The 26,942-nt window shown below is 61.0% G+C and overlaps 2 protein-coding genes across 5 annotated transcripts in view; both read left to right on the top strand.

Annotated features, from left to right (window-relative positions):
- COL16A1 (collagen type XVI alpha 1 chain) overlaps nt 1–23,948 on the top strand; it is a 33,452-nt gene extending 9,504 nt beyond the window's left edge. For 3 of the 4 annotated variants that reach the window (XM_056509390.1, XM_056509392.1, XM_056509391.1), the window contains exons 12-71: nt 2,909–2,971; nt 3,099–3,140; nt 3,227–3,271; nt 3,457–3,492; nt 3,641–3,703; nt 3,810–3,854; nt 3,934–4,029; nt 4,122–4,160; nt 5,875–5,919; nt 6,165–6,200; nt 6,294–6,410; nt 6,494–6,529; nt 6,609–6,644; nt 6,720–6,812; nt 6,925–6,972; nt 7,349–7,384; nt 7,494–7,547; nt 7,687–7,803; nt 7,879–7,914; nt 7,997–8,104; nt 8,181–8,303; nt 8,374–8,427; nt 8,787–8,828; nt 8,912–8,947; nt 9,099–9,152; nt 9,219–9,287; nt 9,383–9,418; nt 10,142–10,168; nt 10,248–10,313; nt 10,399–10,452; nt 10,532–10,585; nt 10,684–10,737; nt 10,845–10,889; nt 10,968–11,084; nt 12,012–12,047; nt 12,204–12,278; nt 12,386–12,430; nt 12,709–12,753; nt 14,263–14,316; nt 14,399–14,452; nt 15,643–15,696; nt 15,793–15,837; nt 16,475–16,528; nt 16,615–16,650; nt 17,383–17,445; nt 17,565–17,636; nt 18,647–18,700; nt 18,782–18,826; nt 18,952–18,996; nt 19,099–19,152; nt 19,252–19,305; nt 20,093–20,143; nt 20,231–20,320; nt 21,498–21,533; nt 21,620–21,664; nt 21,748–21,936; nt 22,302–22,368; nt 22,457–22,633; nt 23,428–23,505; nt 23,590–23,948. In XM_056509390.1, the coding sequence (XP_056365365.1) occupies nt 2,909–2,971; nt 3,099–3,140; nt 3,227–3,271; nt 3,457–3,492; nt 3,641–3,703; nt 3,810–3,854; nt 3,934–4,029; nt 4,122–4,160; nt 5,875–5,919; nt 6,165–6,200; nt 6,294–6,410; nt 6,494–6,529; nt 6,609–6,644; nt 6,720–6,812; nt 6,925–6,972; nt 7,349–7,384; nt 7,494–7,547; nt 7,687–7,803; nt 7,879–7,914; nt 7,997–8,104; nt 8,181–8,303; nt 8,374–8,427; nt 8,787–8,828; nt 8,912–8,947; nt 9,099–9,152; nt 9,219–9,287; nt 9,383–9,418; nt 10,142–10,168; nt 10,248–10,313; nt 10,399–10,452; nt 10,532–10,585; nt 10,684–10,737; nt 10,845–10,889; nt 10,968–11,084; nt 12,012–12,047; nt 12,204–12,278; nt 12,386–12,430; nt 12,709–12,753; nt 14,263–14,316; nt 14,399–14,452; nt 15,643–15,696; nt 15,793–15,837; nt 16,475–16,528; nt 16,615–16,650; nt 17,383–17,445; nt 17,565–17,636; nt 18,647–18,700; nt 18,782–18,826; nt 18,952–18,996; nt 19,099–19,152; nt 19,252–19,305; nt 20,093–20,143; nt 20,231–20,320; nt 21,498–21,533; nt 21,620–21,664; nt 21,748–21,936; nt 22,302–22,368; nt 22,457–22,633; nt 23,428–23,505; nt 23,590–23,792 (3,843 nt within the window). In that variant the 3' untranslated portion in view covers nt 23,793–23,948. The remainder of the gene's footprint in view (nt 1–2,908; nt 2,972–3,098; nt 3,141–3,226; nt 3,272–3,456; nt 3,493–3,640; nt 3,704–3,809; nt 3,855–3,933; nt 4,030–4,121; nt 4,161–5,874; nt 5,920–6,164; nt 6,201–6,293; nt 6,411–6,493; nt 6,530–6,608; nt 6,645–6,719; nt 6,813–6,924; nt 6,973–7,348; nt 7,385–7,493; nt 7,548–7,686; nt 7,804–7,878; nt 7,915–7,996; nt 8,105–8,180; nt 8,304–8,373; nt 8,428–8,786; nt 8,829–8,911; nt 8,948–9,098; nt 9,153–9,218; nt 9,288–9,382; nt 9,419–10,141; nt 10,169–10,247; nt 10,314–10,398; nt 10,453–10,531; nt 10,586–10,683; nt 10,738–10,844; nt 10,890–10,967; nt 11,085–12,011; nt 12,048–12,203; nt 12,279–12,385; nt 12,431–12,708; nt 12,754–14,262; nt 14,317–14,398; nt 14,453–15,642; nt 15,697–15,792; nt 15,838–16,474; nt 16,529–16,614; nt 16,651–17,382; nt 17,446–17,564; nt 17,637–18,646; nt 18,701–18,781; nt 18,827–18,951; nt 18,997–19,098; nt 19,153–19,251; nt 19,306–20,092; nt 20,144–20,230; nt 20,321–21,497; nt 21,534–21,619; nt 21,665–21,747; nt 21,937–22,301; nt 22,369–22,456; nt 22,634–23,427; nt 23,506–23,589) is intronic. The other variant, XM_056509393.1, reaches the window with a different exon arrangement.
- Nucleotides 23,949–24,696: 748 nt separating this feature from the next.
- PEF1 (penta-EF-hand domain containing 1) overlaps nt 24,697–26,942 on the top strand; it is a 3,076-nt gene continuing 830 nt past the window's right edge. The window contains exons 1-4 of the mRNA XM_056509427.1: nt 24,697–24,750; nt 25,305–25,446; nt 25,924–26,079; nt 26,506–26,649. Coding sequence (XP_056365402.1) covers nt 24,733–24,750; nt 25,305–25,446; nt 25,924–26,079; nt 26,506–26,649 — 460 coding nt within the window. The 5' untranslated portion in view covers nt 24,697–24,732. The remainder of the gene's footprint in view (nt 24,751–25,304; nt 25,447–25,923; nt 26,080–26,505; nt 26,650–26,942) is intronic.

Raw genomic sequence — 26,942 nt, 5'->3', positions numbered from 1 at the left:
TGTCACCGCCCAGGACACCCAGAGCTGCAGCGGGAATGTGGGAATGGGAGAATGTGGGAATGGGGAATGGGGAATGGGGGAATGGGGGAATGTGGAATGTGGGAATGTGGGAATGGGGGAATGGGGGAATATGGGAATGGGAGAATGAGGGAATGGGAGAATGAGGAATGGGGGAATGGGGGAATGGGGAATGTGGGAATGTGGGAATGTGGGAATGTGGGAATGGGGAATGGGGGAATGGGGGATGTGGGAATGTGGGAATGGGGGAATGTGGGAATGGGGGAATGGGGAATGTGGGAATGGGGGAATGGGGGAATGTGGGAATGGGGGAATGGGGGAATGGGGGAATGGGGAATGTGGGAATGGGGGAATGGGGGAATGTGGGAATGGGGGAATGGGGAATGGGGGAATGGGGGAATGGGGGAATGTGGGAATGGGGGAATGTGGGAATGTGGGAATGGGGGAATGTGGGAATGTGGGAATGGGGGAATGGGGAATGTGGGAATGGGGGAATGGGGGAATGGGGAATGTGGGAATGGGGGAATGTGGGAATGGGGGAATGGGGAATGTGGGAATGTGGGAATGGGGGAATGGGGGAATGTGGGAATGGGGAATGTAGGAATGGGGGAATGTGGGAATGGGGGAATGTGGGAATGTGGGAATGGGGGAATGTGGGAATGGGGGAATGGGGAATGTGGGAATGGGGGAATGTGGGAATGGGGGAATGGGGGAATGGGGAATGTGGGAATGTGGGAAAAGGGAATGGGGGAATGGGGGAATGTGGGAATGGGGTAATGTGGAATGAGGGAATGGGGGAATGGGGGAATGTGGGAATGGGGGAATGGGGGAATGTGGGAATGTGGGAATGTGGGAATGGGGGAATGTGGGAATGGGGGAATGAGGAATGTGGGAATGGGGGAATGGGGAATGGGGGAATGGGGGAATGGGGGAATGTGGAATGTGGGAGTGGGGGAATGGGAGAATGTGGGAATGGGGGAATGTGGGAATGGGGGAATGGGGTAATGTGGGAATGGGGGAATGTGGGAATGGGGGATGGGGAATGGGGGAATGGGGGAATGGGGAATGTGGGAATGTGGGAATGGGGGAATGGGGGAATGTGGGAATGGGGTAATGTAGGAATGAGGGAATGGGGGAATGGGGGAATGTGGGAATGGGGGAATGGGGGAATGTGGGAATGGGGGAATGGGGAATGTGGGAATGGGGGAATGTGGGAATGGGGGAATGGGGGAATGGGGAATGTGGGAATGTGGGAATGGGGGAATGGGGGAATGGGGGAATGGGGAATGAGGGAATGAGGGAATGGGGGAATGGGGGAATGTGGGAATGGGGGAATGGGGGAATGTGGGAATGTGGGAATGTGGGAATGGGGGAATGTGGGAATGGGGGAATGTAGGAATGTGGGAATGGGGGAATGGGGGAATGGGGGAATGGGGGAATGGGGGAATGTGGGAATGGGGAATGTGGGATGGGGGAATGGGGAATGGGAGAATGTGGGAATGGGGGAATGTGGGAATGGGGGAATGGGGAATGTGGGAATGGGGGAATGTGGGAATGGGGGATGGGGGAATGGGGGAATGGGGGAATGGGGAATGTGGGAATGTGGGAATGGGGGAATGGGGGAATGTGGGATGTAGGAATGAGGGAATGGGGGAATGGGGGAATGTGGGAATGGGGGAATGGGGGAATGTGGGAATGGGGGAATGGGGAATGTGGGAATGTGGGAATGGGGGAATGTGGGAATGGGGGAATGGGGGAATGTGGGAATGGGGGAATGGGGGAATGGGGGAATGTGGGAATGGGGGAATGTGGGAATGGGGGAATTGGGAATGGGGTAATGTAGGAATGAGGGAATGGGGGAATGGGGGAATGTGGGAATGTGGGAATGGGGGAATGGGGAATGTGGGAATGTGGGAATGGGGGATGTGGGAATGGGGGAATGTGGGAATGGGGGAATGTGGGAATGGGGGAATGGGGGAATGGGGAATGTGGGAATGTGGGAATGGGGGAATGTAGGAATGAGGGAATGGGGGAATGGGGAATGGGGGAATGTGGGAATGGGGGAATGTGGGAATGTGGGAATGGGGGAATGGGGGAATGTGGGAATGGGGTAATGTGGGAATGGGGTAATGGGGGAATGTGGGAATGGGGTAATGTGGGATGGGGTAATGGGGGAATGTGGGAATGGGGTAATGGGGGAATGTGGGAATGGGGGATGTGGGAATGGGGGAATGGGGAATGGGGGAATGGAGGAATGGGGGAATGGGGGAATGGGGGAATGGGGGAGTGTGGGAATGGGGGAATGGGGGAATGGGGGAATGGGGGAATATGGGAATGGGGGAATGTGGGAATGTGGGAATGGGGGAATGTGGGAATGTGGGAATGGGGGAATGTGAGAATGGGGGAATGTGGGAATGGGGGAATTGGGAATGTGGGAATGGGGAATGGGGGAATGTGAGAATGTGGGATGTGGGAATGGGGGAATGTGGGAATGGGGGAATTGGAGAATGGGGGATGTGGGAATGTGGGAATGGGGGAACCGGGGAATGGGGGAACCGGGGAATGTGGGAATGTGAGAATGGGGGAATGTGGGAATGGGGGAATGGGGGAATGGGGGAACCGAGGAATGGGGGAACTGGGGAATGTGGGAATGGGGGAATGTGGGAATGTGGGAATGCTGTTCCATAGCAGCCCTGCCAGGAGCTGCGGGCACACACGGGGACCTGGGGACACCCTGTGCTCGTTTGTCACCCTGTCCCCTTTGTGTCACCCTGTGGGTGTTTGTCACCCACCCTGTGCCCGTTTGTCATCATGTGCCCTTTGTGTCACCCACCCTGTCCCCTTTGTGTCACCCTGTGCCCGTTTGTCCCCCTCCCTCCGTCTCTTGCAGGGCACCAAGGGCGAGCGGGGCCTCCCTGGCACGGCCGGTGGCAAAGGGGACAAGGGTGACCGTGTGAGTGTCCCCATCCCCGCTGTCCTTGTCCCCTGTCCTGTCCCCTCCCGCTGGGGGGCTGCTCCCTGCGGGGTCCCTGTCCCCCAGATCCCCCACCCTCATCCCTGAGCTGCCTCCCCCCCTGCAGGGCATGGACTGTGTGCGCACCCACCCCGGCGGCCCCGTGCAGGTGAGACCCCCAAATCCCCCCCAAATCCCCCCAAACCCCCTCCCCATCTCTGCCTCCCCTCTCACCTCCTCCTCCTCCTCTCCCAGTGTGCCGAGGGGCCGCGGGGTGAGAAGGGGCAGCGTGGGCAGGTGGTGAGTGACACTGGGGACACTGTGGGGACACTGCGGGGGTGGCCCTGCCCTGGGCTGGGCTGGGGGCGTGTCCAGCTCCGCGTGGGCATGAAAGGAGCAGGAGGTGACCCTGCAGGAGCCCACCTGGGCACCTGCACCAGCCCACCTGGGCACCTGCACACGCCCTGTCCGTGTTTCCCGTGCAGGGACTCCCGGGCCCAGCTGGCACTGAGGGGCAGAAGGTGAGTCCAGCCCACCTGTGGGTCCTGGCATCACAGCTGGGATGGTGGCAGAGGTGCCAGGACCCGCCAGCACCAAGCTGGGCAGCTTGGGTGACACCACAGGTGACACCACAGGTGGCACCATGGGTGACATCTCTCTGTCCTGCAGGGCCAGAAGGGTGACAAGGGCGATGGGGGCCTGCAGGGCAAGCCAGGGCGCCCTGGGCGTGATGTGAGTAGTGCTGGGTGGTACCTGGGCACCCCTGGGCACCCCTGGGCATCCCCCAGGTGGGGGGTCCAGCCCCAGGACCCTTCACATCCCGCTCCCCTCCTGGCAGGGCCGGCCTGGAGAGATCTGCGTGGTGGGGCCCAAGGGCCAGAAGGTACCTGGGGGTTTGGGGGTGATGGGTGGGGCACCTGGTGGCACTGCCAGCGCTGACACCCCCCCCAATTGTCCTCCAGGGTGACCCTGGCCTCGTGGGGCCTGAGGGCTTGGCTGGAGAACCGGGACCCCCAGGCAAGCCAGGCTCTCCTGGGGTTGGCATTCCAGGGAAGCCGGTGAGGACCCCAGTGCCATGGGGGGCACTGCCATGGGAGGGGCGAGGTGCCACCCCGCAGGCAGGGCTGACCCCACCCTCTTTCCCTTTCAGGGTGACCCCGGTGGCCCCCCAGGTGCCAAGGGAGAGAAGGTGAGTGGAGGGAAGGGGGTCCCAGCTGCCCCCTTGTCACCATCCACTCAACCCCAGCGGGAGTCGTGATGGTTCCTTCGACCCCAGGGTGCAAAAGACAAACACCAAGGGACTCAGGTTTTGTTCAGCAGAAAGCAGCAATGCAGTTTATTGAGTGAAAACAATTCAGTTTTGTGATAGACAGAGAGATAGAGAAAGGATGGGATGTAGCTACCAACGGAAGGGACACATCCTCTTGGTCATCCAATGATAGATGCATCTTCAATCCCTTGGAGAGAAAGAGATCTCAGAGTCTCTTTAGGAAAGTCACTTTTTATAGTCCTTTTCCAAAGTGAGTGGCCTCTGGCCTAAAGGTGGGAGATTTATGGACTGTTGTATGTGGAGATCATTGCTCCAAAAAACAGGTGCTGGAACAGGCGCTGTAAGCAGCACAGTGTGCCATGGCAGCACCAGCACAGCACAGACAGTGCTGGGCAGCACCAGCACAGCACAGACAGTGCTGGGCAGCACCAGCACAGGCACAGACAGTGCTGGGCAGCACCAGCACAGCACAGACAGTGCTGGGCAGCACCAGCACAGCACAGACAGTGCTGGGCAGCACCAGGCACAGCTACAGACAGTGCTGGGCAGCACCAGCACAGCACAGACAGTGCTGGGCAGCACCAGGAACAGGCACAGACAGTGCTGGGCAGCACCAGCACAGCACAGACAGTGCTGGGCAGCACCAGGTACAGCACAGACAGTGCTGGGCAGCACCAGGGACAGGCACAGACAGTGCTGGGCAGCACCAGCACAGCACAGACAGTGCTGGGCAGCACCAGGCACAGCACAGACAGTGCTGGGCAGCACCAGGAACAGGCACAGACAGTGCTGGGCAGCACCAGGCACAGCACAGACAGTGCTGGGCAGCACCAGCACAGCACAGACAGTGCTGGGCAGCACCAGCACAGCACAGACAGTGCTGGGCAGCACCAGGCACAGCACAGACAGTGCTGGGCAGCACCAGGCACAGTTACAGACAGTGCTGGGCAGCACCAGGCACAGGCACAGACAGTGCTGGGCAGCACCAGGCACAGCACAGACAGTGCTGGGCAGCACCAGGCACAGCCACAGACAGTGCTGGGCAGCACCAGGCACAGCCACAGACAGTGCTGGGCAGCACCAGGCACAGCACAGACAGTGCTGGGCAGCACCAGCACAGGCACAGACAGTGCTGGGCAGCACCAGGGACAGGTACAGACAGTGCTGGGCAGCACCAGCACAGCACAGACAGTGCTGGGCAGCACCAGGGACAGGCACAGACAGTGCTGGGCAGCACCAGCACAGCTACAGACAGTGCTGGGCAGCACCAGCACAGGCACAGACAGTGCTGGGCAGCACCAGGCACAGCACAGACAGTGCTGGGCCAGCATCCACCTGGGCCAGGCCAGAACTCAGGTCAGAGTGGTGGGTCCTGGGTCTGTCTCTGATGATGGTCCTGAGCAGATCAGAGAAATTTCAGACTGATTCTTACACCCCAGAGCAGCCTGGCAGGGCAGGGGGGCTGTGCCATCCCATCCACAGCCCGATCCCCACGGCTGAGCTGGAGCCATCAACCATCAAACTCCGCCTGGGTGGCCCAAGGACCCGGCTTGGGGGGACAGGGGTGTCACGGGGGCCCAGGGTTGTGCTGTTCCCCCTTGCTGAGCTCAGCTCTTCCCATCTCTGGCTGCAGGGCAGCCCGGGAGCTCCTGGACCCGGAGGATCGCCTGGGACACCCGTGAGTAGCAGCAGGCGGGAGCCAAAGCCGGGGTCAGGGCCGGGTTCCTTGGCTCGGGGTCGGGGCTGCTCTTGGCCCGAGAGGTGACGGGTGCCGAGCTGGGGAGCCAGGAGGGCTTTGGGAAAACCAAAAGCACCGCTCGGGGCCAGCATCGTCCCGTGACGCGGCTGGCGGCCAGCTGAGGGGTGCTGGTGTCACCGCTGGGGGCTCCCTGAAGCAGCCCCCTCCCCACTTTTCTCCCGCAGGGTCTCCCCGGAGTCCTGGGGCCCAAAGGAGACAAGGTGGGTGCGGTGACAGTGACAGGGTGACCACGGGCACATCCTGGGGGTCACCCCCCGCCCCCCAGGCGCTGTCTCACTGCTCCCACCGCGCAGGGCGAGCCGTGCGAGGTGTGTCCCACTGTCCCCGAGGGGATGCTCGGCGCCATCGGAATTCCCGGCAAGCCGGGACCCCGCGGAGAGCCCGGAGCGCCCGGCAGGGACGGGGTCTCGGTGAGTCTGAACCCGGGGATTCGCGGGGTGCAGGGCAGAGCGGTGTCACCCCAGCAGCCCTGATGTTCTCTCTGTTTCCCCAGGACGCACCCGGCCCAGCAGGACCCAAAGGGGACAGGGTAGGTGACACGGGGAGGGCTGAGCTGTCCCCAGCTGGGTGACACCGAGCACCGTCCAGCTCCTGCTTTTCCTTCCCAGGGAGACCCGGGCATCCAGGGGATGAAAGGGGAGAAGGTGAGTGTGTGACCCTCTGTGCCACCCCCTGCTCGGCCGCTGTGGCCCCTGAGCTGTCCCCTCCTGCCGTGCCAGGGGGACTCGTGCCTGTCCTGCGACCTCCGCGTCCTCGCCGCGCTGCACCGCGGCCCCGCCGAGGGGCTCGAGGGGGAGCCGGGGGTGCCGCCGGTGAGTACCGGGGTGGGACCCCCCTGTCCCACGGCGGGGTGACCCCCGGGGGTGCTGCGGGTGACCCCCGGGGGTGCTGTCGGTGCCGGTGAGTGACCATCTGGGTGTCCAGCAGGGCGAAGTGGGGCTGTCCAGTCTGGCTGGGATCAAGGGCGAGAAGGTGAGTGACCCTCCCCCGCCCGCTTTTCACATCCCTGGGATGAGTGGGAATGGCTGGATCATCCCATGGGGTCGGGGCAGGCTGATCCTGACCTTAATTCTGATCCTGATCCTTATTCTGATCCTGATCCTTATTCTGATCCTGACCCTTATTCTGATCCTGATCCTTATTCTGCCCCTGACCCTAATTCTGCCCCTGACCCTAATTCTGATCCTGGCCCTGATTCTGATCCTGACCCTAATTCTCATCCTAACCCTGATTCTGAACCTGGTCCTAATTCTGCCCCTGACCCTGATTCTGATCCTGACCCTAATTCTGATCCTGGCCCTGATTCTGATCCTGGCCCTGATTCTGCCCCGACCCTGCTCTATTTCAGGGGGACAGTGGCCATGTGGGACCCACGGGCAGACCGGTGAGTGGGGACACTGTGGGGACACAGGGTGGGGCAGGAGGGGTCTGGGGGTGCCGGACCCGAGTTTTGGGGACCGTGGTGTCACCTCTGCTGTGGATTCTCGGCGCAGGGAATCCCAGGAGAGAAGGGAGATCCAGGAGCGAGGGGGCTCAAGGGAGAGAAGGTGAGCGCAGCCTTGGGGACGCGCCTGTCCCCGCCCTGTCCCTGCCACCTCCCCGGCATGGCACAGGGCCGTGAGACCCCCCCGCTGCCGCCGTGTCGCGGTCCCCAAAGCCAAACCCAGCCGCGATGTCCCTCCGCAGGGTGAGCAATGCGGGCAGTGCCCTCCCAGCCCGCAAGCCCTCCAAGGGACAGCGACCGTGCTGGCGGTGCCGGGGCCACCGGGAGAAAGGGGTCCTGCTGGCCCCCCGGGCAGAGCGGTGAGTGCCCCCCGTGCCCCCCGTGCCCGTTTTTTGGGGGATGCCCCACCCTGACCCATCCCTGCTTTTCCCCAGGGCAGACCCGGCGGCGCTGGCGAGAAGGGACAGAAGGTGAGAGGGACCCGGGGTGGCTCCCAGGGGTGGCACAGGGCGCTGTCACCCCCGTGCCAGCCTTGTCCCCTCTCTTCGCCAGGGTGACGCTGGCAGCCCCGGGGACGCGGGCACGCCGGGCATGGCCGGTGTCCCTGGGCTGTCGGGTGAGCCTGGCATCAGGGGACCAGCCGGCCCCAAAGGCGACAAGGTGAGATGGTGACACATTCTGGGCAGCCGCACGCCGTCCCCGCCGTGTCCCCAACCCTGCTGTCCCCTCCCCGCAGGGAGACGCCTGCGAGCCCGGCCCCGCCGTGCTCAGGGACGTGTCGGGCGTGGCGACCATCCCGGGACAGCCCGGGCCCAGGGGCGAGCAGGGCCCGCCGGGCATCGGGCAGCCGGGCAAACCCGTGAGTGCCACCCCCAGGGCCACCGCGCCGGGTGCCATCGTGTCCTCGGGGTGACCCTGCTGTGTTTTAGGGGAAGCCGGGGCTGCCGGGGGTGCAGGGCCCCGCCGGGCCGAAAGGGCTGCAGGTGAGTGGGGTGTGGGGTCCTGGGGACACCCCACTGCCTCTCTGTGTCATTTGTGGGGTCCTGGGGACGCCTCACTGCCCCCCGTGTCCCTAGTGGGGTGCAGGGGACACCTCACTGCCCCCCGTGTCCCTAGTGGAGTCCTGGGGACACCCCTCTGCCCCTCTGTGTCATTTGTGGGGTGTGGGGTCCTGGGGACACCCCACTGCCCCTCTGTGTCATTTGTGGGGTGTGGGGTGCAGGGGACACCCCACTGCCTCTCTGTGTCATTTGTGGGGTGTGGGGTCCTGGGGACACCCCTCTGCCTCTCTGTGTCATTTGTGGGGTCCTGGGGACACCCCACTGCCCCTCTGTGTGCCTAGGGTGAGCCAGGACCACGGGGGATCGGCCAGCCAGGACCGCAGGTGGGTTTTGGGGTGCATTTGCTGTCCCCTGCTGTCCCCTGCCGGGTGGCTCTGGTGCCTTTCACACACTCTGCTTTTCCCAGGGAGACCCCGGGAGCCCCGGACCCCCCGGACCCCCTGTGAGTAGGTTTGGAGTTTTGGGGTGCTGTGGGTGACGGGGCAGTGAGTGGCGGGGTCACACCCCTGCTATCCCCCTGTGGGCGCTGTGGTGGCTTTGGGGACAGCACTGTCCCCTCACTGGGAGGAACCAACACCCTGTCCTGCCCCCAGGGCCCCCCCGGACCGCAGGGACCCCCGGGGACGGCAGCAGAGAAAGGTGCCAAGGTAAGGGAGTGTCCCCCAGCCCTCGGTGTCCCCCTGCTCCCCATTCCTGCTGTCCTTCCTCTGCAGGGCTCTCCAGGCCCCAAAGGTGCCACGGGACCCCCTGGACCACCCGGGAGCAGCGTCACGGGGCCACCTGTAAGTGCTGCCCTCCAGCGTGGGCAGTGCCACCCTGCTGCCACCCTGATCCCGGGTGAGCCAGGGAGTTTTCCTCACCCTCCTCTTCCTCACAGGGGCAGCCGGGGCTCCCCGGGTCCAGCGGGCAGCCGGTAGGTGCTGGGGGCTGTGCCAGGGGGATGTGCCAGGGGATGTGCCAGGGTGTGGGGTTCTCCAAACTCTGGAGCTCTTAGGCTCCTGCTCTGAGCTCTTGGGCTCTTTGTGAAGTATCTTAAATAAGCGAAGCAGCTAATAGTTAAAAAGGTTGTTTATTACAAAGCACACCGGTCTCAGTACGCAGACAAGCAATGGCCAAAAGCAATGGCAACAAAGCAGAAAGGCAAAAGCCACAATGGCTAAAAGCACCAACTCTCCCCAATACAAACTCTTATATAGGATTTTTTCAACAAGTTTAGATGCAAACTCAGGCCACCTCTCCTTGACCTATTAGAATTCCAGTTTCTTAGCACACCAGGTTACATATAGAGCTACACATACAGTCTATTTTGTTCTAAGAAATGTCACAATATAAGAATATTAGACTATAGCTCTATGTCCAAGTCCTGTCTACAACTGTGGGCTTGGAGCCTCCACTGCAGATCTCAGTGTGTTAAAACCTTCCCTAGAACTCACACTGCTGCTGTGGCATTTGAGACCTTTCACTTACTAAAAACACCAGAACTCACCCTAAAACTTATTCAATCCCTGCACTCAGATTTATCTCTGAAAAATTCAGAGAGTCCCCTGAGTCACTGACACCAGCACCGGGGGCTGGGGGGTCCCACGGTGGGTGGGGGGCACCGGGGGCTGCCCTAACTCCCGTTTTCCTCTGGCAGGGGGAGAAGGGCGCCCAGGGAGAGAAGGTGAGTCGGGGTCCGGGTGGATCCGTGTCCCCCCCGTGCCGCCCCCTGCCCGCCCTGCCCTCACCCCCTCTGCCCGCAGGGAGACCCCGGCGAGTGCTCCTGCCCCTCCAGCCCCCGCCAGGACCCCAACTACAACGGGATGCCCGTGAGTGTCACCCCCTGCCGGCTCTGTGTCACCCCCCGGCCCCGTCCCACCCTCCCAAATTCTCTCCCCTGTCTCTCCCCCCCAGGGAGCCCCAGGATTATGGACCGGCATGTCCTGGCAGCCCCAGCCTGGCCCGCAGGTCGGTGCCGCCCTCGCCGCGCCCCTCCCACCCCCTTTCACCCCTCGCCTCTCTCTGATTGTTTTTTGGGGTTTTGCAGGGTCCCCCCGGAGCTCCCGGCCCCCCTGGCCCGCCCGGTGCCCCGGGTCGCCAGGTGAGCGATGGGTTGGGGTGGGGGGAAGCAGCAGCGGGAGGAGCGGGGCCCGTCCTGATCTTTGAGCTTTGAATATTCCCTTGGATTTGTGGATTTAGGGAATGCCGGGACACAACGGCTTGCCCGGACTGCCCGGACCGGCTGGAGACCTGGTAGGTGGTGACAACTGCCGTGGCAATGTCCCCATGGCGGGGACAATCCCTCCATCCCTCCATCCCTCCTTCCATCCTCCATCCTTCCATCCCTCCCTCTTTTCCAGGGACCTCTGGCCGTCGTGGCTGAGAGGAACATGGAGGTGCTGAAGGTGAGAGGCTGGGGATGGGGTCACCCTCCTGCCCTGGGGGACCCCTCGGGGCACCCCTGACTCCCCTTTTGCCCCCAGACTCTCTGCGGGGACTGTGCCCAGCTGCAGGCAGCCCTGGAAGCTCCTGGGCGAGTGGAGGGGGAGAAAGGGGATGGGGGCATGCCGGGTGCCCCTGGCAGCGAGAGCTGTGCCCGGGTGAGTGTCCTCAAAACTCTGGGTGGGAATTTCGGGGGGATTGGGACATGCTGAGTGTCCCTGGCAGAGCTGTACCCTGGTGAGTGTCCCCATAACTCTGGGTGGGAATTTCGGGGGGATTGGGACATGCTGAGTGTCCCTGGCAGAGCTGTACCCGGGTGAGTGTCCCCATAACTCTGGGTGGGAATTTTGGGGGATGGGGTCATGCCGGGTGCCCCTGGCAGAGCTGTGCCCGGGTGAGTGTCCCCAAAACTCTGGGTGGGAATTTCGGGGGCGTTGGGACATGCTGAGTGTCCCTGGTAGAGCTGTGCCAGAGTGAGTGTCCCCAAAACTCTGGGTGGGAATTTCGGGGGGATTGGGACATGCTGAGTGCCCCTGGCAGAGCTGTACCCTGGTGAGTGTCCCCATAACTCTGGGTGTGAATTTCGGGGGCATTGGGACATGCTGAGTGCCCCTGGCAGAGCTGTGCCCGGCTGAGTGTCCCCAAAACTCTGGGTGGGAATTTTGGGGGGATTGGGACATGCTGAGTGCCCCTGGCAGAGCTGTACCCTGGTGAGTGTCCCCAAAACTCTGGGTGGGAATTTCGGGGGCATTGGGACATGCTGAGTGTCCCTGGCAGAGCTGTGCCAGAGTGAGTGTCCCCATAACTCTGGGTGGGAATTTCGGGGGATTGGGACATGCCGGGTGCCCCTGGCAGAGCTGTGCCCGGGTGAGTGTCCCCAAAACTCTGGGTGGGAATTTCGGTGCCCGACATCCGAGGTTGGAGAGGCGCTCCCGAGTCCCGGGGAATTGGATTTTGTGGGAATTGGGGGAAACTCCGCGCTCTGGACGCGCTTTGGGGACACTCTGGGAATGCGGGGACAGCCCTGGGAAGGGACAGGCTCGTCCTCTGTCGCATCTGGGTGACTCCAGGTTTTTTTTTCCCAGTGCTTTGCCCAGTTCCCGCGAGCGGAGGAGGCTCGGGTGAGTGGCGCTGGTGTCCTGGTCGCACCCCCTGGTCCCCAGGGATGGTCCGTGCTGGGCACCCGGGGCTGTCCCCGTTTGTGGGGGGCTCAGGAGCGGGCGGTGGGCGGTGGGCAGAGCCATCCCGGGCTGCTGATGTGTCCCCACTGCCCGCAGGGTGACAGCCCTGACTGTGCCGGTGACCCCGGGCTGCCGGGTGCCCCAGGAATGCCAGGAGAGAGAGGAGAGCAGGTGGGTGCTGTCCAGCCCATCCCCGGACCCTCTCCCGCCATCCCAGCCCGTGCTGGGGGCTCGGGCAGGTCCCTGTGGTCACACCTGGCACCCCCACCCCTCCCCAGGGTTCCCCAGGACTGCGCGGACCTCCAGGACCACCCGGGCCCATCGTAAGTAGCCCAGCCCGGGGTTGGGGGGGGTCCTGGGGGGCTCAGAGCCCCTAAAAGCAGGTGGCCAAAGGGGCCTGGCACCCTGCCCTGAGGCCGTGGTGGCAGAGGCACCAGAGGTGTGACACGGCACGGCACGGATGTCCCCGTGGAGGCTGGAGAAGGAGGTGAAGCTGCTGCCAGCCCGGAGGTGGAGCAGGAGCTCCGTGGCACCCCCGGGGCTCAGCCCAGGCTCCCCCAGCGCCTTTTCCAAGCTGTGACCTCCCTGTTTCTCCCCTCAGGGCCCCCCGGGCTTTCCTGGAACGCCGGGCGCACCCGGACTGCCCGTAAGAACGCAGCACGGCTCCGCTCTGTGCCCTGTGTCGCTGTCGCTTGGTTTGGCTGTGTCCCTCGTCCCTGTCCCCGCCGGGAGCAGCCGCAGCACAGCTGCCCCTCCCCTCCCCTTCCACTCCATCTCCATCCTGCCATTGCCACTCCTCCATCCCGAAGCAGGGGGTCCCGGCGGACCCGCGATGATCTTCCTCAGCTCGGGGACCTGGCGCCGGCACTCGCCACCTGCTGGGTCCCTTCGCCACTGCGCCACTGCTCCAGGTGTGCCGGGGACCTGCCACCTCGGCTGGGTGACCTGTCACCGAGGATGGTCACCGGGGACACCCCTCGTGGGGACCAGGAGGATCCTGTGTGTGGCCGGTGCTGCCTGGGTTCATCCTCCTCCTCCTGTGGTCACTCATCCTCCATCTTCATCCTCCATCTTCATTCTTCATCTTCATCCTCCATCTCCATCTCCATCTCCATCTTCCATCTTCATCCTCCATCTTCCATCTTCATCCTCCATCTCCATCCTCCATCCTCCATCTCCATCGTCCATCCTCCATCCTCCATCTCCATCGTCCATCCTCCATCTCCAACTCCATCCTCCATCTTCATCCTCCATCCTCCATCTCCATCCTCCATCTCCATCCTCCATCATCTCCATCCTCCATCCTCCATCCTCCATCCTCATCTCCATCCTTCGTCCTCCATCCTTCATCCTCCATCTTCCATCTGCATCATCTTCCATCTCCATCATCTTCCATTTCCATCTCCATCCTCCATCTCCATCATCTCCATCATCTCCATCTCCAATCTCCAATCTCCATCATCTCCCTCCTCCATCCTCCATCCTCCATCCTCCATCCTCCATCCCCATCCCCATCTCCATCTCCATCTCCATCTCCATCTATCTCCATCTCCATCTCCATCTCCATCTCCATCTCCATCTCCATCATCTCCATCATCTCCATCTCCGTATCTCCATCTCCATCTCCATCTCCAATCTCCAATCTCCCTCATCATCTCCATCTCCAATCTCCAATCTCCAATCTCCATCCTCATCCTCGTCTCCACGCTCCCGCTCCCGCCCGCTCGCTCCCACAGGAGCCGGTGTTGGGGCTGTGCCGGCGGCTCTCGGAGGATCCTGCACTCCTGCTCGTGTCCCCTCGCCGTGTCACTAATGTCACCGTCACCCACGGGCTCTCTGGGCTCTCTGTGGGCCGTGCTCTGCGGTGTGCCAGTGTCCTGTTGTTCTCTGTCACCTCGGCACCGTGTCACTAACCCACCCACCCCGGAGCTCCCCGTGGCTCCAGGCTGTCCCCGTGTCACCCCGGGATGATGGAGCCCCCCAGGGCTGATCTTTCCAGGGTGACAGCGCCAGGGTTTGAGCGTCCCCACCACACCTGGGCACTGCCCCCTGTGCCTGTGGGGTGGAGGGAGCCCAGGCAGGGCCCCAGCAGGTCCCACAGACCCGGGAGGGGCTGTAGGAGACCCCCCTGCATCTCCTCTCTTCTCCCACCAAGGGTCTCCAAGGGGAGCGTGGCCCTGCGGGGCTGGCCGGAGCCAAAGGGGAGCCGGTGAGTGCTGTGGGACGAGGGGACAGGGGGACATTGGTGGCACCTGGCTGGGGCACTGCAATGTCACCGTCCTCACGCACAGGGACCTCCAGGACAGCCTGGCTACCCCGGGGCCACGGGGCCCCCCGGCCTTCCCGTGAGTACTGGGGGCACCAGGCAGACCCTGCCGGCCCCCAGCCCCCTCGGGGGCCCCCGTGGCCCTCCTGAGACCCCCCATGTCACAGCCATCCGTGCCCCAAATCACATCCATGCCCCATGTCCCCTCTGTGTCCTATGTCCTATCCCTGTGCCGTGTCCCATTCAATGCCCCAAATCCCATCCCAGTACCATGTCCTATCCATATCCCATATCCCATATCCCATATCCCAAATCCCATATCCCATATCCCATATCCCAATCCCATATCCCATATCCCATATCCCATATCCCATCCCTGCCCCAAATCCCATCCCTGTGCCCCAAATCCCATCTGTTCCCCAAATCCCACCCATGGCCACTGTCCTGTCTGTGCCCCATATCCCATCCCTGACTCAAATCCCATCCCCCCGCCTGCCCCAAATCCCATCCCCGTGCCCCAAATCCCATCCGTGCCCCAAATCACATCCATGCCCCAAATCACATCCGTGCCCCATATGCCACCTGTGCCCAATGTCCTTTCCATGCCCCATATCCCATCCATGCTCCATGTCCTATCCATGTGCCATATCCCATCCCTGGCCCAAATCCCATCCCTGCTCCATATCCCATCTCTGTGCCATGTCCCACCCATGCCCCAAATCCCATCCATGCCCCAAATCCCATCCTTGTCCCAAATCCCATCCTTGTCCTGAATCACAGCCATGTCCCATATGCCACCTGTGCCCAATATCCCATCCCTGTGCCATGTCCCATCCATGTCCCAAATCCCATCCATGCCCCAAATCCCATCCATGCCCCGTGCCCCAATTCTGCCCCATATCCCATTTATGCCCCAAATCCCATCCATGCCCCAAATCCCATCCATGTCCTGAATCACAGCCATGTCCCATATGCCACCTGTGCCCAATATCCCATCCCTGTGCCATGTCCCATCCATGTCCCAAATCCCATCCATGCCCCAAATCCCATCTCTGTGCTGTGTCCTATCCATGCCCCATGTTCTATCTGTGCCCCAAATCCCATCTATGCCCCAAATCCCATCTCTGTGCCATGTCCCACCCATACCCCATATCCCATCCATGCCCCAAATCCCATCTCTGTGCCTTGTCCCACCCATACCCCATATCCCACTGATACCCCAAATCCCACCCCTGCCCCACGTCCCACCTTGTCACCCTCCCTCCCCAGGGCATCAAGGGCGAGCGAGGCTACGTGGGTCCCCCAGGAGAGAAAGGGGAGCTGGTGAGTCCCTCAGTGGGGCTTGGGGCTCCCCCAGGTGCCCCCTCTGTGTGGGATCCTTCCAGCCACATCCCCCTGACCCTATTCCCATCCTTTTAGGGACCCCCTGGCGTGGATGGGCTGCCAGGTCCCGTGGGGCCAGCGGTAGGTGCCCACCCTGGGGGCTGTGGGGTGGGTTTGGGATCTGTGGGGTGGGTTTGTTTGGAGTCCCTCCTGCCTTCACTCAGAGCCAGGATTTAAAAATACACCAAGGAAACGGATTTTTGGGTTTGGTTGTTTATTAAATCTTATCAAAAAGTAAATCTTATCAAAAATAAGCCAGTAAAATGGAAGAAGATCCAGCTGCTACAAGGTGTCCTAAAGCTACACAGTTCAATAGAGAATTAATACTTATATTATTTATTATTATTTATTATTATTTATTATTAATTATTTATCATTATTTACTTTTAACCTAATAATTAATTTCTGTCAGTGTGACCCTGATTGACTAGCCTATTACCTAAAACAGTGAAGAAGAAGGAAGATGATCTTTCATCTTGTCCCACACCTATTACTGTATTATAAAAACCTCAGGTTTAAAACCCTTCACCGTGTGAAATCACACATTTCTATTTAACTACACACCCACGATTTTAACTCCATCGCTCAAATTTGGAAGTTTGAGTTGGAATTTGAGGCTCCAAGGCCTCAGGTCAAAGGCAGGGGGTCAGTGCCAAAAAGCACAGAAATCCCAAAAAATCCCAAATTTCTGGGATCCAACAATCCCATCTCTCCGCAGGGTCCCAGGGGTGAGCGTGGACTCCCAGGAAGTGCTGGAGAGAAGGGGGACCAGGTGAGTGTCCCCAAAAGGGGACGGGACCCCCAGGACCCCCACGGGGTGTGGCTGTGGGGTCTGGCTCAGCTCTTGTGTCCCCACAGGGTTTCCAGGGCCAGCCTGGCTTCCCGGGACCTCCGGTGAGTAAATCCCACTGGGAATTTTGGGAACATCCCGCTGGGAATTCCAGCACTGTGGGGTGCCTGTGGTGTGTCCCTGTCCTGGTTTGAAGGACAGGTGGCTGCCAATAAAGGCAGGAGCTTCTCTTTGAAATGGAGAATGGAAACCCCCTCCCTCCAAATTATTATAAATTTGAAATTAAGGGGCTCTCAGGCAAAGAGATGGGAATTAGGAATAAAGGTCTGGTTTTCCTCTGGAATCCAGTGGGAAGAAGGTTCCTTGGTGTCCCAAATCTCAGTTTTTCTCTGGGTAGGAAATGTTTGGCTCCTCCCCTGGCTGGAGCATCTCCCAGTGGGATGATGGAATTTTATCAGTCATGCCCTGGGACTCAGTGGCCATTAACAGGAGATATCTCCTGGAGGGAGGATGGGCTGTGGGAAGATAAAGATGATTGCCCAGCTGGTTTAAAGATGGCCCATGAGCAGAGGATATCTCCATGGAGATCAGGGTCACTGCCCCAGCTGGGTTAACAGATGGGACAGAATCCACATTTCTGGCCACATCAACCCAACACAGTCCCCATGTCCCCACAGCACCAGGGGTGGGGACAGGGGGTTCCACAAGGGGGACACAAGTGGGGTGAGATCAATCTCCAGATCAATCCCATTAAAATAAGCTGGAGAAGAGCGGGATTTATGGGCTGGGCTCTTCTGCTGGGATCCCCCTTCACCCCACACCCCTCTCCTCCTTAGGGTCCCCCTGGTTTCCCAGGAAAGGCGGGTCCAGCGGGGCCACCAGGGCCTGTGGCCGAGAAGGTGAGTGCCAGGCACGAGTGTCACCGGGCAGTGGCTCTGTGCTGTCACCGCTGTCCCTCGGGCTGTGCTGGGTTCGGTGCCAGCCCCGCCGTGCCCGTCACCTCCTGTGGCTCCTGCAGGGCAGCGAGGGCGTGCGAGGCCCCACCGGGATGCCAGGACCCCCCGGGCCCCCCGGACCCCCGGGAATCCAGGTAAGAGCCCCTCTGGGTGTCCCCTTGGGTGCTCCTGGGAGCTCCCAGGGACCTGTTCCCATTCCCAGAGATCTGTTCCCATTCCTAGAGATCTGTTCCCATTCCCAGTGACCTGTTCCCATTCCAGGGGCTTGTTCCCATTCCCAAGGATCTGTTCCCATCCCCAGGGACCTGTTCCCATTCCAGGGCCCTGTTCCCATTCCAGGGCCCTGTTCCCATTCCCAGGGACCTGTTCCTATTCCCAAAGATCTGTTCCCATTCCCAGGGTCCTGTTCCTATTCCAGGGCCCTGTTCCTATTCCCAGGGACCTGTTCCCATTTCTGTTCCCATTCCCAGAGATCTGTTCCCATTCCAGGGATCTGTTCCCATTCTCAAAAGTATGTTCCCATTCCCAGGGCCCTGTTCCCATTTCTGTTCCCATCCCCAGAGATTGGTTCCCATTCCCAAAGATCTGTTCCCATTCCCAGGGTCCTGTTCCCATTCCCAGGGACCTGTTCCCATTCCAGGGCCCTGTTCCCATTCCAGGGCCCTTTTCCCATTCCCAGGGACCTGTTCCCATCCCCAGTGACCTGTTCCCATTCCCAGTGACCTGTTCCCATTCCAGGGCCCTGTTCCCATTCCCAGTGACCTGTTCCCATTCCAGGGCCCTGTTCCCATTCCAGGGCCCTGTTCCCATCCCCAGTGACCTGTTCCCATTCCAGTGCCCTGTTCCCATTCCCAGTGCCCTGTTCCCATTCCCAGTGACCTGTTCCCATTCCCAGTGACCTGTTCCCATTCCAGGGCCCTGTTCCCATTCCCAGGGCGCTGTTCCCATCCCAGTGCCCTGTTCCCATCCCAGTGACCTGTTCCCATTCCCAGTGACCTGTTCCCATTCCAGGGCCCTGTTCCCATTCCCAGTGACCTGTTCCCATTCCCAGTGACCTGTTCCCACAGCCTGGGGTGCCCTGAGCAAGTCCCCCAGAGCTCCCCAATGCAAACCTCCCTCTGGCATCGTCACCTTGTCCCCACAGGGCCCTGCTGGCTTGGAAGGACTGGATGGCAAGGACGGGAAGCCAGGGCTGAGGGTGAGGCTCTGGATTTTGGGGCCGGGGCAGCCACCCCACAACCCCCCAGGACCCCCCTGAGCCACGTCTCTTTCTCCCCAGGGTGACCCCGGTCCCCCCGGGCCCCCAGGGATGATGGGTCCTCCGGTGAGTGACAGCCCCGCTTGTCACCCCTCCCTGGTGCCGCCAAACCCCTGAGCCGGGACTGTCCTGGGGACACTGAGCTGCGGGTGTCACCTGCTGTCACCCACCCAGCTCTTTCCTCTCTCCAGGGCTTCAAAGGCAAGACAGGACACCCAGGGCTCCCAGGCCCGAAGGTGAGCCGCGGTGACACTGACACTGGGCGGTGACACTGGGCGGTGACATCCCCGAGGTCCCGCTCACCGCTGTGCCCGCGATGTCCCCTCCTCTTTTTTTAGGGTGACTGCGGCAAGCCCGGCCCTCCGGGGAGCGCGGGCCGGCCGGGAGCCGAGGTGAGCGAGGGGCGGGCGACCCCCGGGGCAGGGTGGGCAGCGCTTGGTCACCGCCCTGCATCCTCATCACCCTCCTCTTCCTCACCTTGCCTTCCCCAGGGCGACCCCGGACCCATGGGACCCCAAGGCCGGCAGGGACCCCCAGGGCTGATCGTGAGTGGGAGCCAATTGTACTAAATTTGAAAAAAAAAACCAAAGCAACTAAAAAAAAATTAAAATTAAAGCAAGCAGCAAAAGTAAAAAAACCCGAAATAAAAGCAAAGTTCTCAATAGTTCTAAATCCAATAATTGTGCCTAAAAAGCTCGTACAAAATGCACAAACAGCATAAAAACAGCAATCAAAAAATGCAAAATCACGTAAAGAGTGGTCTTAAAATGTAGAATTAAAGATGAAAAGTAAACAATAAATCAGCTTCTACATATAATATTAATATATTAATTATTCGTTATTATATATAATTATTTATTATATATCATATATATACAATTATATATATTAAATATTATACAATATATATTTATTATACATATATATTATTTAATATATTAATTATTCACAATATATATTATGTATTATATATTATGTATTATGTATTATATATTATATATTATATATTATATATTATATATTATATATTATATATTATATATTATATATTATATATAATATATTATATATTATATATTATATATTATACATTATACAATATTATTAAATATTAAATATTAATATAATAATAATAATAATAATAATAATAATAATAATAATAATAATAATAATAATAATAATAATAATAATAATAATAATAATAATAATAAATTAATTTGCTGTCCAGAAGTCCTGTTTCTCCCGCACCCATCCCAGCGGGGTCTCCCTGTGCTGCAGGGAGTGGGGACATCCCTGTGACCCCCAGCTGACCCCCCCTTTTTCTGTCCCCAGGGTCCCCCCGGCAGCCCGGGCCAGCCGGGTCCTGCTGGCCTCGCTGGAGTGGTGAGTAGGTTTAGGATTTGGGATTTGGGATTTGGGATTTGGGATCTGGGATTTGGATCCCCGTGGCTGATCGCGCTGCTCTCGCAGGGGCTGAAGGGCGAGCGCGGCTCGGTGGGCGAGCGGGGTCTGCCGGGAATGCCGGGACAGCCGGGACCCCCGGGGCACCCGGGACCACCGGTGAGTGCAGCGGGGCCCCGGGGCCGTGGGGACAGCGGTGTCCTCGGGAGCTTTCTGGTGTCCCTGGGGTGTCCCCGGTGTCCCCATCATCTTCTCTTTGTCCCCCGAGGTGTTCTCAGTGCCCCCATCCCGTTCTCGATGTCCCTGGGGTGTTCTCGATGTCCCTGGGGTGATCCTGGTGTTCCTGCGGTGATCCCGGTGTCCCCTGGAACTTCTGGGTGTCCTCAGGACCTTTCTGGTGCCCCTGGAGTGTTCCCAGTGTCCCCATCATGTTCTCGGTGTCCCTGGGGTGTTCCCAGTGTCCCCGGGGTGTTCCTGTTGTCTCCATCACCTTCCCGGTGTCCCTGGCGTGTTCCAAATGTCCCCCGAGGTGTTCCCAGTGTCCCCATCATGTTCTCCATGTCCCTGGGGTGTTCCAAGTGTCCCCAGGACCTTCCCAATATCCCTGAGGCGTTCCCAGTGTCCCCGAGATGTTCCAGGTATCCCTGGGACGTTCTCAGTGTCCCCGGGGTGTTCCCATTGTCCCTGGGATATTCCTGGTGTCCCCGGGACATTCCCAGTGTCCCGGAATGGACATTCCAGTGTCCCCGGGATGTTCCTACTGTCCCCAGGACATTCCCAGTGTTCCGGGATGGACATTCCCAGTGTCCCCGGGATGTTCCTGGTGTCCCCAGGACATTCCCGGTGTCCCGGGATGGACATTCCCAGTGTCCCCGGGATGTTCCTGGTGTCCCCGGGACATTCCCGGTGTCCCGGGATGGACATTCCCAGTGTCCCCGGGATGTTCCTGGTGTCCCCAGGACATTCCCAGTGTCCCGGGATGGACATTCCCAGTGTCCCCGAGATGTTTCTGCTGTCCCCAGGACATTCCCAGTGTCCCCGGGATGTTCCTACTGTCCCCAGGACATTCCCAGTGTCCCCGGGATGTTCCTGGTGTCCCCAGGACATTCCCAGTGTCCCGGAATGGACATTCCCGGTGTCCCCGGGATATTCCTGGTGTCCCCAGGACATTCCCAGTGTCCCGGGATGGATATTCCCAGTGTCCCCGGGATGTTCCTGGTCTCCCCAGGACATTCCCAGTGTCCCCGGGATGTTCCTGGTGTCCCCAGGACATCCCCATTCTCGGGGGTGGCCCCGTGGTGTCACCTCCTCATGCTGCCCCTCTTTGACCTCGCAGGGAGAGCAGGGACCGGACGGACCCGTTGGGAAAGAGGTAGGAGCCGGGATTTCTGGAACTTTTCTGGGATTGCAGCATCCTCTGGGTGGCGACATCCCCGTCACGCTGCTCCCGTTTTCCAGGGACCCCCAGGAAAACCGGGTGTGGCAGGACCAGCCGGGCAGAAGGTGAGGGGAGCCTGTGCCACCAGTGCCACCCCGGTGTCCCACAGCTGTCCTGGCGCCCAGATCTGAGCTTTTCCTGTCCGCAGGGTGACGCTGGATCCCCCGGAGAGAGGGGATACCCCGGGGAGAAGGGCAGAGCTGGAATGCCGGGGGGTCCGGGGAAAAGCGGCTCCATGGGGCTCGTGGGGCCCCGGGGTCCCGCCGGAGAGAGGGGACCCCCGGGCTCGCCGGGCCCCGCGGGGACCCCCGGGCTGCCGGGACCCCCGGGGATGATGGTAAGGACGGGGCGCCGTGCGGGGGGTGTTACCCTATGAGGGTTACAGAGCGCTGAAAAGACAAAAAAGAACAATTTATTGAAGGAAGCCATTGCTTTAAATAAGAGAGTTCGTGAAAAACAAAATACAGGTCACTGGTCAGAGAAAGAGACACCTCTTGTCCCACGGATCCAGCCGGTGTTTATCTTTTGTTATAATTATTTCTCTTATGTTTACAAAGCCTCTAGCTTGGGAAAAATCTTAGCTGAGCCTGAGAAAGCCGGACTGGAAAAATCTTTTAAGGTTCTCCCTGAGCCTGTGGTGGCCACGGAGGGGCAGGACCCTGTCCCTGTGCCCCTCGCGTGTCCCCTCGTGTCCCCCCGCAGGGAGACGTGGTGAATTACGACGAGATCAAGAGGTTCATCCGGCAGGAGCTCAACAAGATGTTTGACGGTATCGGGGGGGGGGGGGTGGGGACGAGGCTGGGGGACCCTCCCGGTGTCGCCGCTGTGTCCCCTGAGCTCGGTCCGTGTCCCCGCAGAGCGCATGGCCTATTACACCTCGCGGCTGCACTTCCCGGTGGAGATGGTGGCGTCCCCGGGCAGGCCCGGTCCCCCCGGCAAGGACGGGCTGCCCGGCCGCCCGGGACCCCCCGGCTCCCCGGGGATGCCGGGCCAGATCGGCAGAGAGGGGCGGCAGGGCGTGCCGGGCATGCGGGGTGCGTGCTGCTCCCGGGGCGGTCCCGGTGTCCCCGGGGTGTTCCCGGTGTCCCCAGGACGTTCCAGTTTCCCGGGGTGTTCCCGGTGTCCCCAGGGTGTTCCTGGTGTCCCCAGGACCTTCCCAGTGTCCCCAAGATGTTCCCGGTGTTCCCCGAGGTGTTCCCGGTGTCCCTGCAGTGATCCCGGTGTTTCCGGGATGTTCCCGGTGTCCCCAGGACATTCCCAGTGTCCCCAGGACATTCCCAGTGTCCCTGGGACATTCCCAGTGTCCAGGACATTCCCAGTGTCCCCAGGACATCCCCAGTGTCCCTGGGACGTTCCCAGTGTCCCAGGGATGTCCCTGGTGTCCCCAGAATATTCCCAGTGTCCCAGGGATGTCCCTGGTGTCCCCAGAATATTCCCAGTGTCCCCGAGGTGTTCCCGGTGTTCCCCGAGGTGTTCCCGGTGTCCCTGCAGTGATCCCGGTGTCCCCGGGCTGTTCCCGGTGTCCCCGCGATGTCCCTAGCATCCCCAGGACATTCCCAGTGTCCCCAGGACGTTCCCAGTGTCCCCGTGACATCCCCAGTGTCCCCAGGACATTCCCAGTGTCCCCGGGACGTTCCCAGTGTCCCCAGGACGTTCCCAATGTCCCCAGGACGTTCCCAGTGTCCCCGTGACATTCTCAGTGTCCCCAGGACGTTCCCAGTGTCCCCAGGACATCCCCAGTGTCCCCAGGACGTTCCCAGTGTCCCTGGCTGCCGGGATGCTGCGGCCGTGCCGGGATCTCACCCCTCTCCCCCCGCGTCTCTCCCAGGTGAGCCGGGTGCCAAAGGAGAGAAAGGCGAGAAAGGCGTGGGGCTGATGGGGGACAGCGGCCCCCCGGGACCCCCAGGTGAGCCCCCCGCCCCACTCGGGCTTTCTGCCACCCCCTCACCCTGTCACCCCACCCACCCCTCTTCCTCTCCATCTCTTCCAGGTCCCCAGGGGCCACCAGGCTACGGGAAGATGGGTCCCCCGGGCCCCGTGGGGCAGCAGGGCATCCCCGGCATCCCCGGGCCGCCCGGTGCCACGGGGCAGCCGGGCAAAACCGGGCACTGCAGCCCCGCCGAGTGCCTGGGGGCGGTGCCCATGGAGCAGCCGCTCTTCCAGCCCAAGAACGTCAAGGGTCCCTTCGGCTGAGGGGCGCCGCCCCCCCGCGCCCCCCGAATTTGCTGTTAATATTGTTAATATTGTCTTCCCCGCTGTGCCGGGGCCGTGCCCGTGGTGGGGGGCTCGGGGGGTTGTACAATCGTGGGGGTGGGTGGATCCTGCCCCAAAAATACACCTGTGCTGGTGGCCCGTGGCTCTCGTGCCTTGTCCCCAGCCCTGTCACCGACGGTGACCCTGAGCTCCCTGTGACCCTGGGACTGATGGGGGAATGCCAGCCCTGATCCCAGGGAATCCTGGCCCCGTCTCAGAGACAATCCCAGCTGTGATTTGGGGACATGCCAGCCCCATTCCTGGGGACATCCCAGCTCTCATCCCAGCACATCCCAGCCCGGGGCTGGTGGGATGCCAGTGCTGCCTCTGGAGGAATCCCAAACCAATTCCCGTGGGCATCCCAGCTCTCAGCTTGGGATTCTCGCTCTCCTCTCAGGCTGACCCCAGCCCTGCTCTTGAGCTGAGCCTGATCCTGCCTGGAATTCCTGGGAATCCCAGACCACCATCCCACCCTTGCTCCTATGGGAATCTCGGTCCTGCTGCCAGGGGAACCCCACTCCTCATTTTGTGGGGTGGCCAGCCCCACTCCCAGGCTGATCCTGGCTGCATTCCCGGGTGTTAGTCTCTGATGATGGTCGTGAGGCAGATCAGAGAAACTTCAGACCGACCCTTACACGGGCTGATCCGGGATGAGCTCCCGGGAAATTCCAGCCCCGCTCCCGGGGCGCTCCCCCACCTGGTGGGCCCCACCTCTCCCAGGCGCCGTTGCCGCTTTAAGGCGCCCGTCGGGAGCGCGCTCCCCGCGCGTCACCGCTCTGCCTCCGCCCCGCCTAGGGGGCGTGGTCACGGCAGCGCAGCCAATGGGAGCGGGCTATTTCCGTGACGTCATAAGGGCGCGGCCGGGGCAGAAGACTCGCTAATGGCGTACCCGGGGCAGGTGCGGGACCGGGACCGGAGCGGGAGCCGGAACAGGGATCGGGATCGGGACCCGGGATCGGGAATGGCAGCGGGATACTGGGACCGGGATCAGCACCGGGACTGGGACTGGGACCGGGACCGGGAACCGGGAACCGGGATGCGGATCGGGATCAGGATCAGGATCAGGAGTGGCGGCGGGGAACTGGGACCGGGGTCGGCACCGCGACCGCGACCAGAACCGGGACCGGAGGAGTGGGAGCGGCGGCGAGGAGCCCGACCGGGACCGGGGAGCGGGAACTGGGGACTGGGGAGCGGGAGCGGGACCGGGACCGGGACCGGAGAGCGCGAGCGGAACTCGGAGCAGCACCGGGACCGGGATTATGACCGGGACCGGGACTGTGACTAGGACCGGGACTGTGACTAGGACCGGGACTCTGACCGGGGGCGGGGATCGGACCGGGGGCTGTGTCCAGGGTGGGTGACACCAGGTCCATCCCCGTGCCCACCCCGGTGCCCGGTGTCCGGTGTCCGGTGTCCGGTGCCCGTCTCACACCGGCTCTGTCCCCTCCCTAGGGTTTCCCCGGCGCAGGACAGCCCCCCCCGGTCGGGCCTTACCCCGGGGGTCCCTACGGCGGGGGGCCACCCCCGGGACCCTACGGGCAACCCCCGCCCGGGGGTCCCTACGGCGGCCCCTACGGCGGGGCGGCCCCGGGAGGTGAGTCCGGGGCACCGGGGAGCGATGGGGTCCCCACCCGGTGCGGGGTCGGGGGGCTGCGGTGTCCCCCAGCCCGGGGGAGAAGTGGGGGTTGAGCGAGTCCCCAGCTCAGCAGAAGCCACCGCGAGAATGAAATTCAACATCCCGGTTTATTATTTTGAAATCCTGGAGGAGGGCGAGGAGGAGGAGGAGGAAGAGGAGGAGAGAAAGGAGAAAGAGGAGGAGGAAGAGGAAGTGCCGGGCAACCCTAAAACTTTACACCCACATCCGTGTCCCGATGCTGCCGGGTTTGGGGGGGTCCCTCTCCATCCCCGAGCTCCACCGGGCTCTGATTCCCGGGACATTCCCAGCCCTTCCTGCCGGTTTTCCCGGGATTTTCCTGGGCTGTAAATCCCGTGGGAGCCATCCCCGGGGCCAGCCCAGCCCCGTGGCTGCCCGAGGGGAGGGTGACAGCGCCCATGGCCTGTCCCCCCGCAGGGAATGCCCCCCCAGGGGTGGATCCCGAGGCGTTCTCCTGGTTCCAGACGGTGGACACGGATCACAGCGGGTTCATCTCCGTCAAGGAGCTGAAGCAGGCGCTGGTCAACAACAACTGGTCCTCGTTCAACGATGAGACCTGTCTGCTCATGATCAGTGAGTTTGGGATCTCCTTCCCCTCTTCCTGGTGCTGATCTGGTTGGTTTGGATTTGGGGTGAAACCTGTCCTGGCAGAATTCCCCTTTTCCCAGATGGAGCCAGAGCTGGGCACGCCAAGCAACTGACATGAGTGAATGGCCCAAAATTCTGCTTGGGAAAGGAAATCCCAGCTCTGCACAAGCCCAGATCCCACAAAGACAGAGAGAAAAGAGAGGGAAAGCCCAAAAAACACAGAGACTGACCCAGAGCTTGCCCCAACCTCAGCTTTTGGTGCAGTTTCTTACCAGGCTGAACGGTCCCAGTCCTGCTTGGGGGGGTGGGTTTGGGATCAGAGCAGGATCCCAGGGAGCTGTGGCGTGGATCCTGGAGCTCCCTGGGAGTTCCTGCAGCTTTTCCCCTCCTCCCTGCCCCGTTCCTGCCCAGACATGTTTGACAAGACGCGGACGGGGCGCATCGACGTCCACGGCTTCTCCGCCCTGCTGCGCTTCATCCAGCAGTGGAGGAGCCTCTTCCAGCAGTATGACAGGGATCAGTCCGGCTCCATCAGCTTCAGCGAGCTCCAGCAAGGTGGGTGAGGGAATTTTCCACTGGATAAACCAAGCTGGAGCTTCCCAGGGGACAGGAGGAGATGAGGTGCAGCAGGGTTGGGGCACAAACTTCCTTCAGGAAACCCAGAATTCCCCCTCAGCGATGAGTGGCTGGAACCTGGATTTTTTTTTTTGGGAGGAGCTCTTGGGTGTGTGTGTGTGAAGGGAAAAACGCCTGGAATTTGTGGTTTGATTCCTCTGGAGAGCCCTGCCCTGTGCACACCCTGAGTGGGAAGTGTGGGAGTGGGGGATGGATGGCAGAGGAGGACACAG

The sequence above is a fragment of the Oenanthe melanoleuca genome, chromosome 23 (assembly GCF_029582105.1).
Source record: "Oenanthe melanoleuca isolate GR-GAL-2019-014 chromosome 23, OMel1.0, whole genome shotgun sequence".
Lineage (NCBI taxonomy): Eukaryota > Metazoa > Chordata > Aves > Passeriformes > Muscicapidae > Oenanthe > Oenanthe melanoleuca.
The sequence above is the reverse complement of the archived record's forward strand: the minus strand, read 5'-3'. Positions and strand labels throughout refer to the sequence as shown.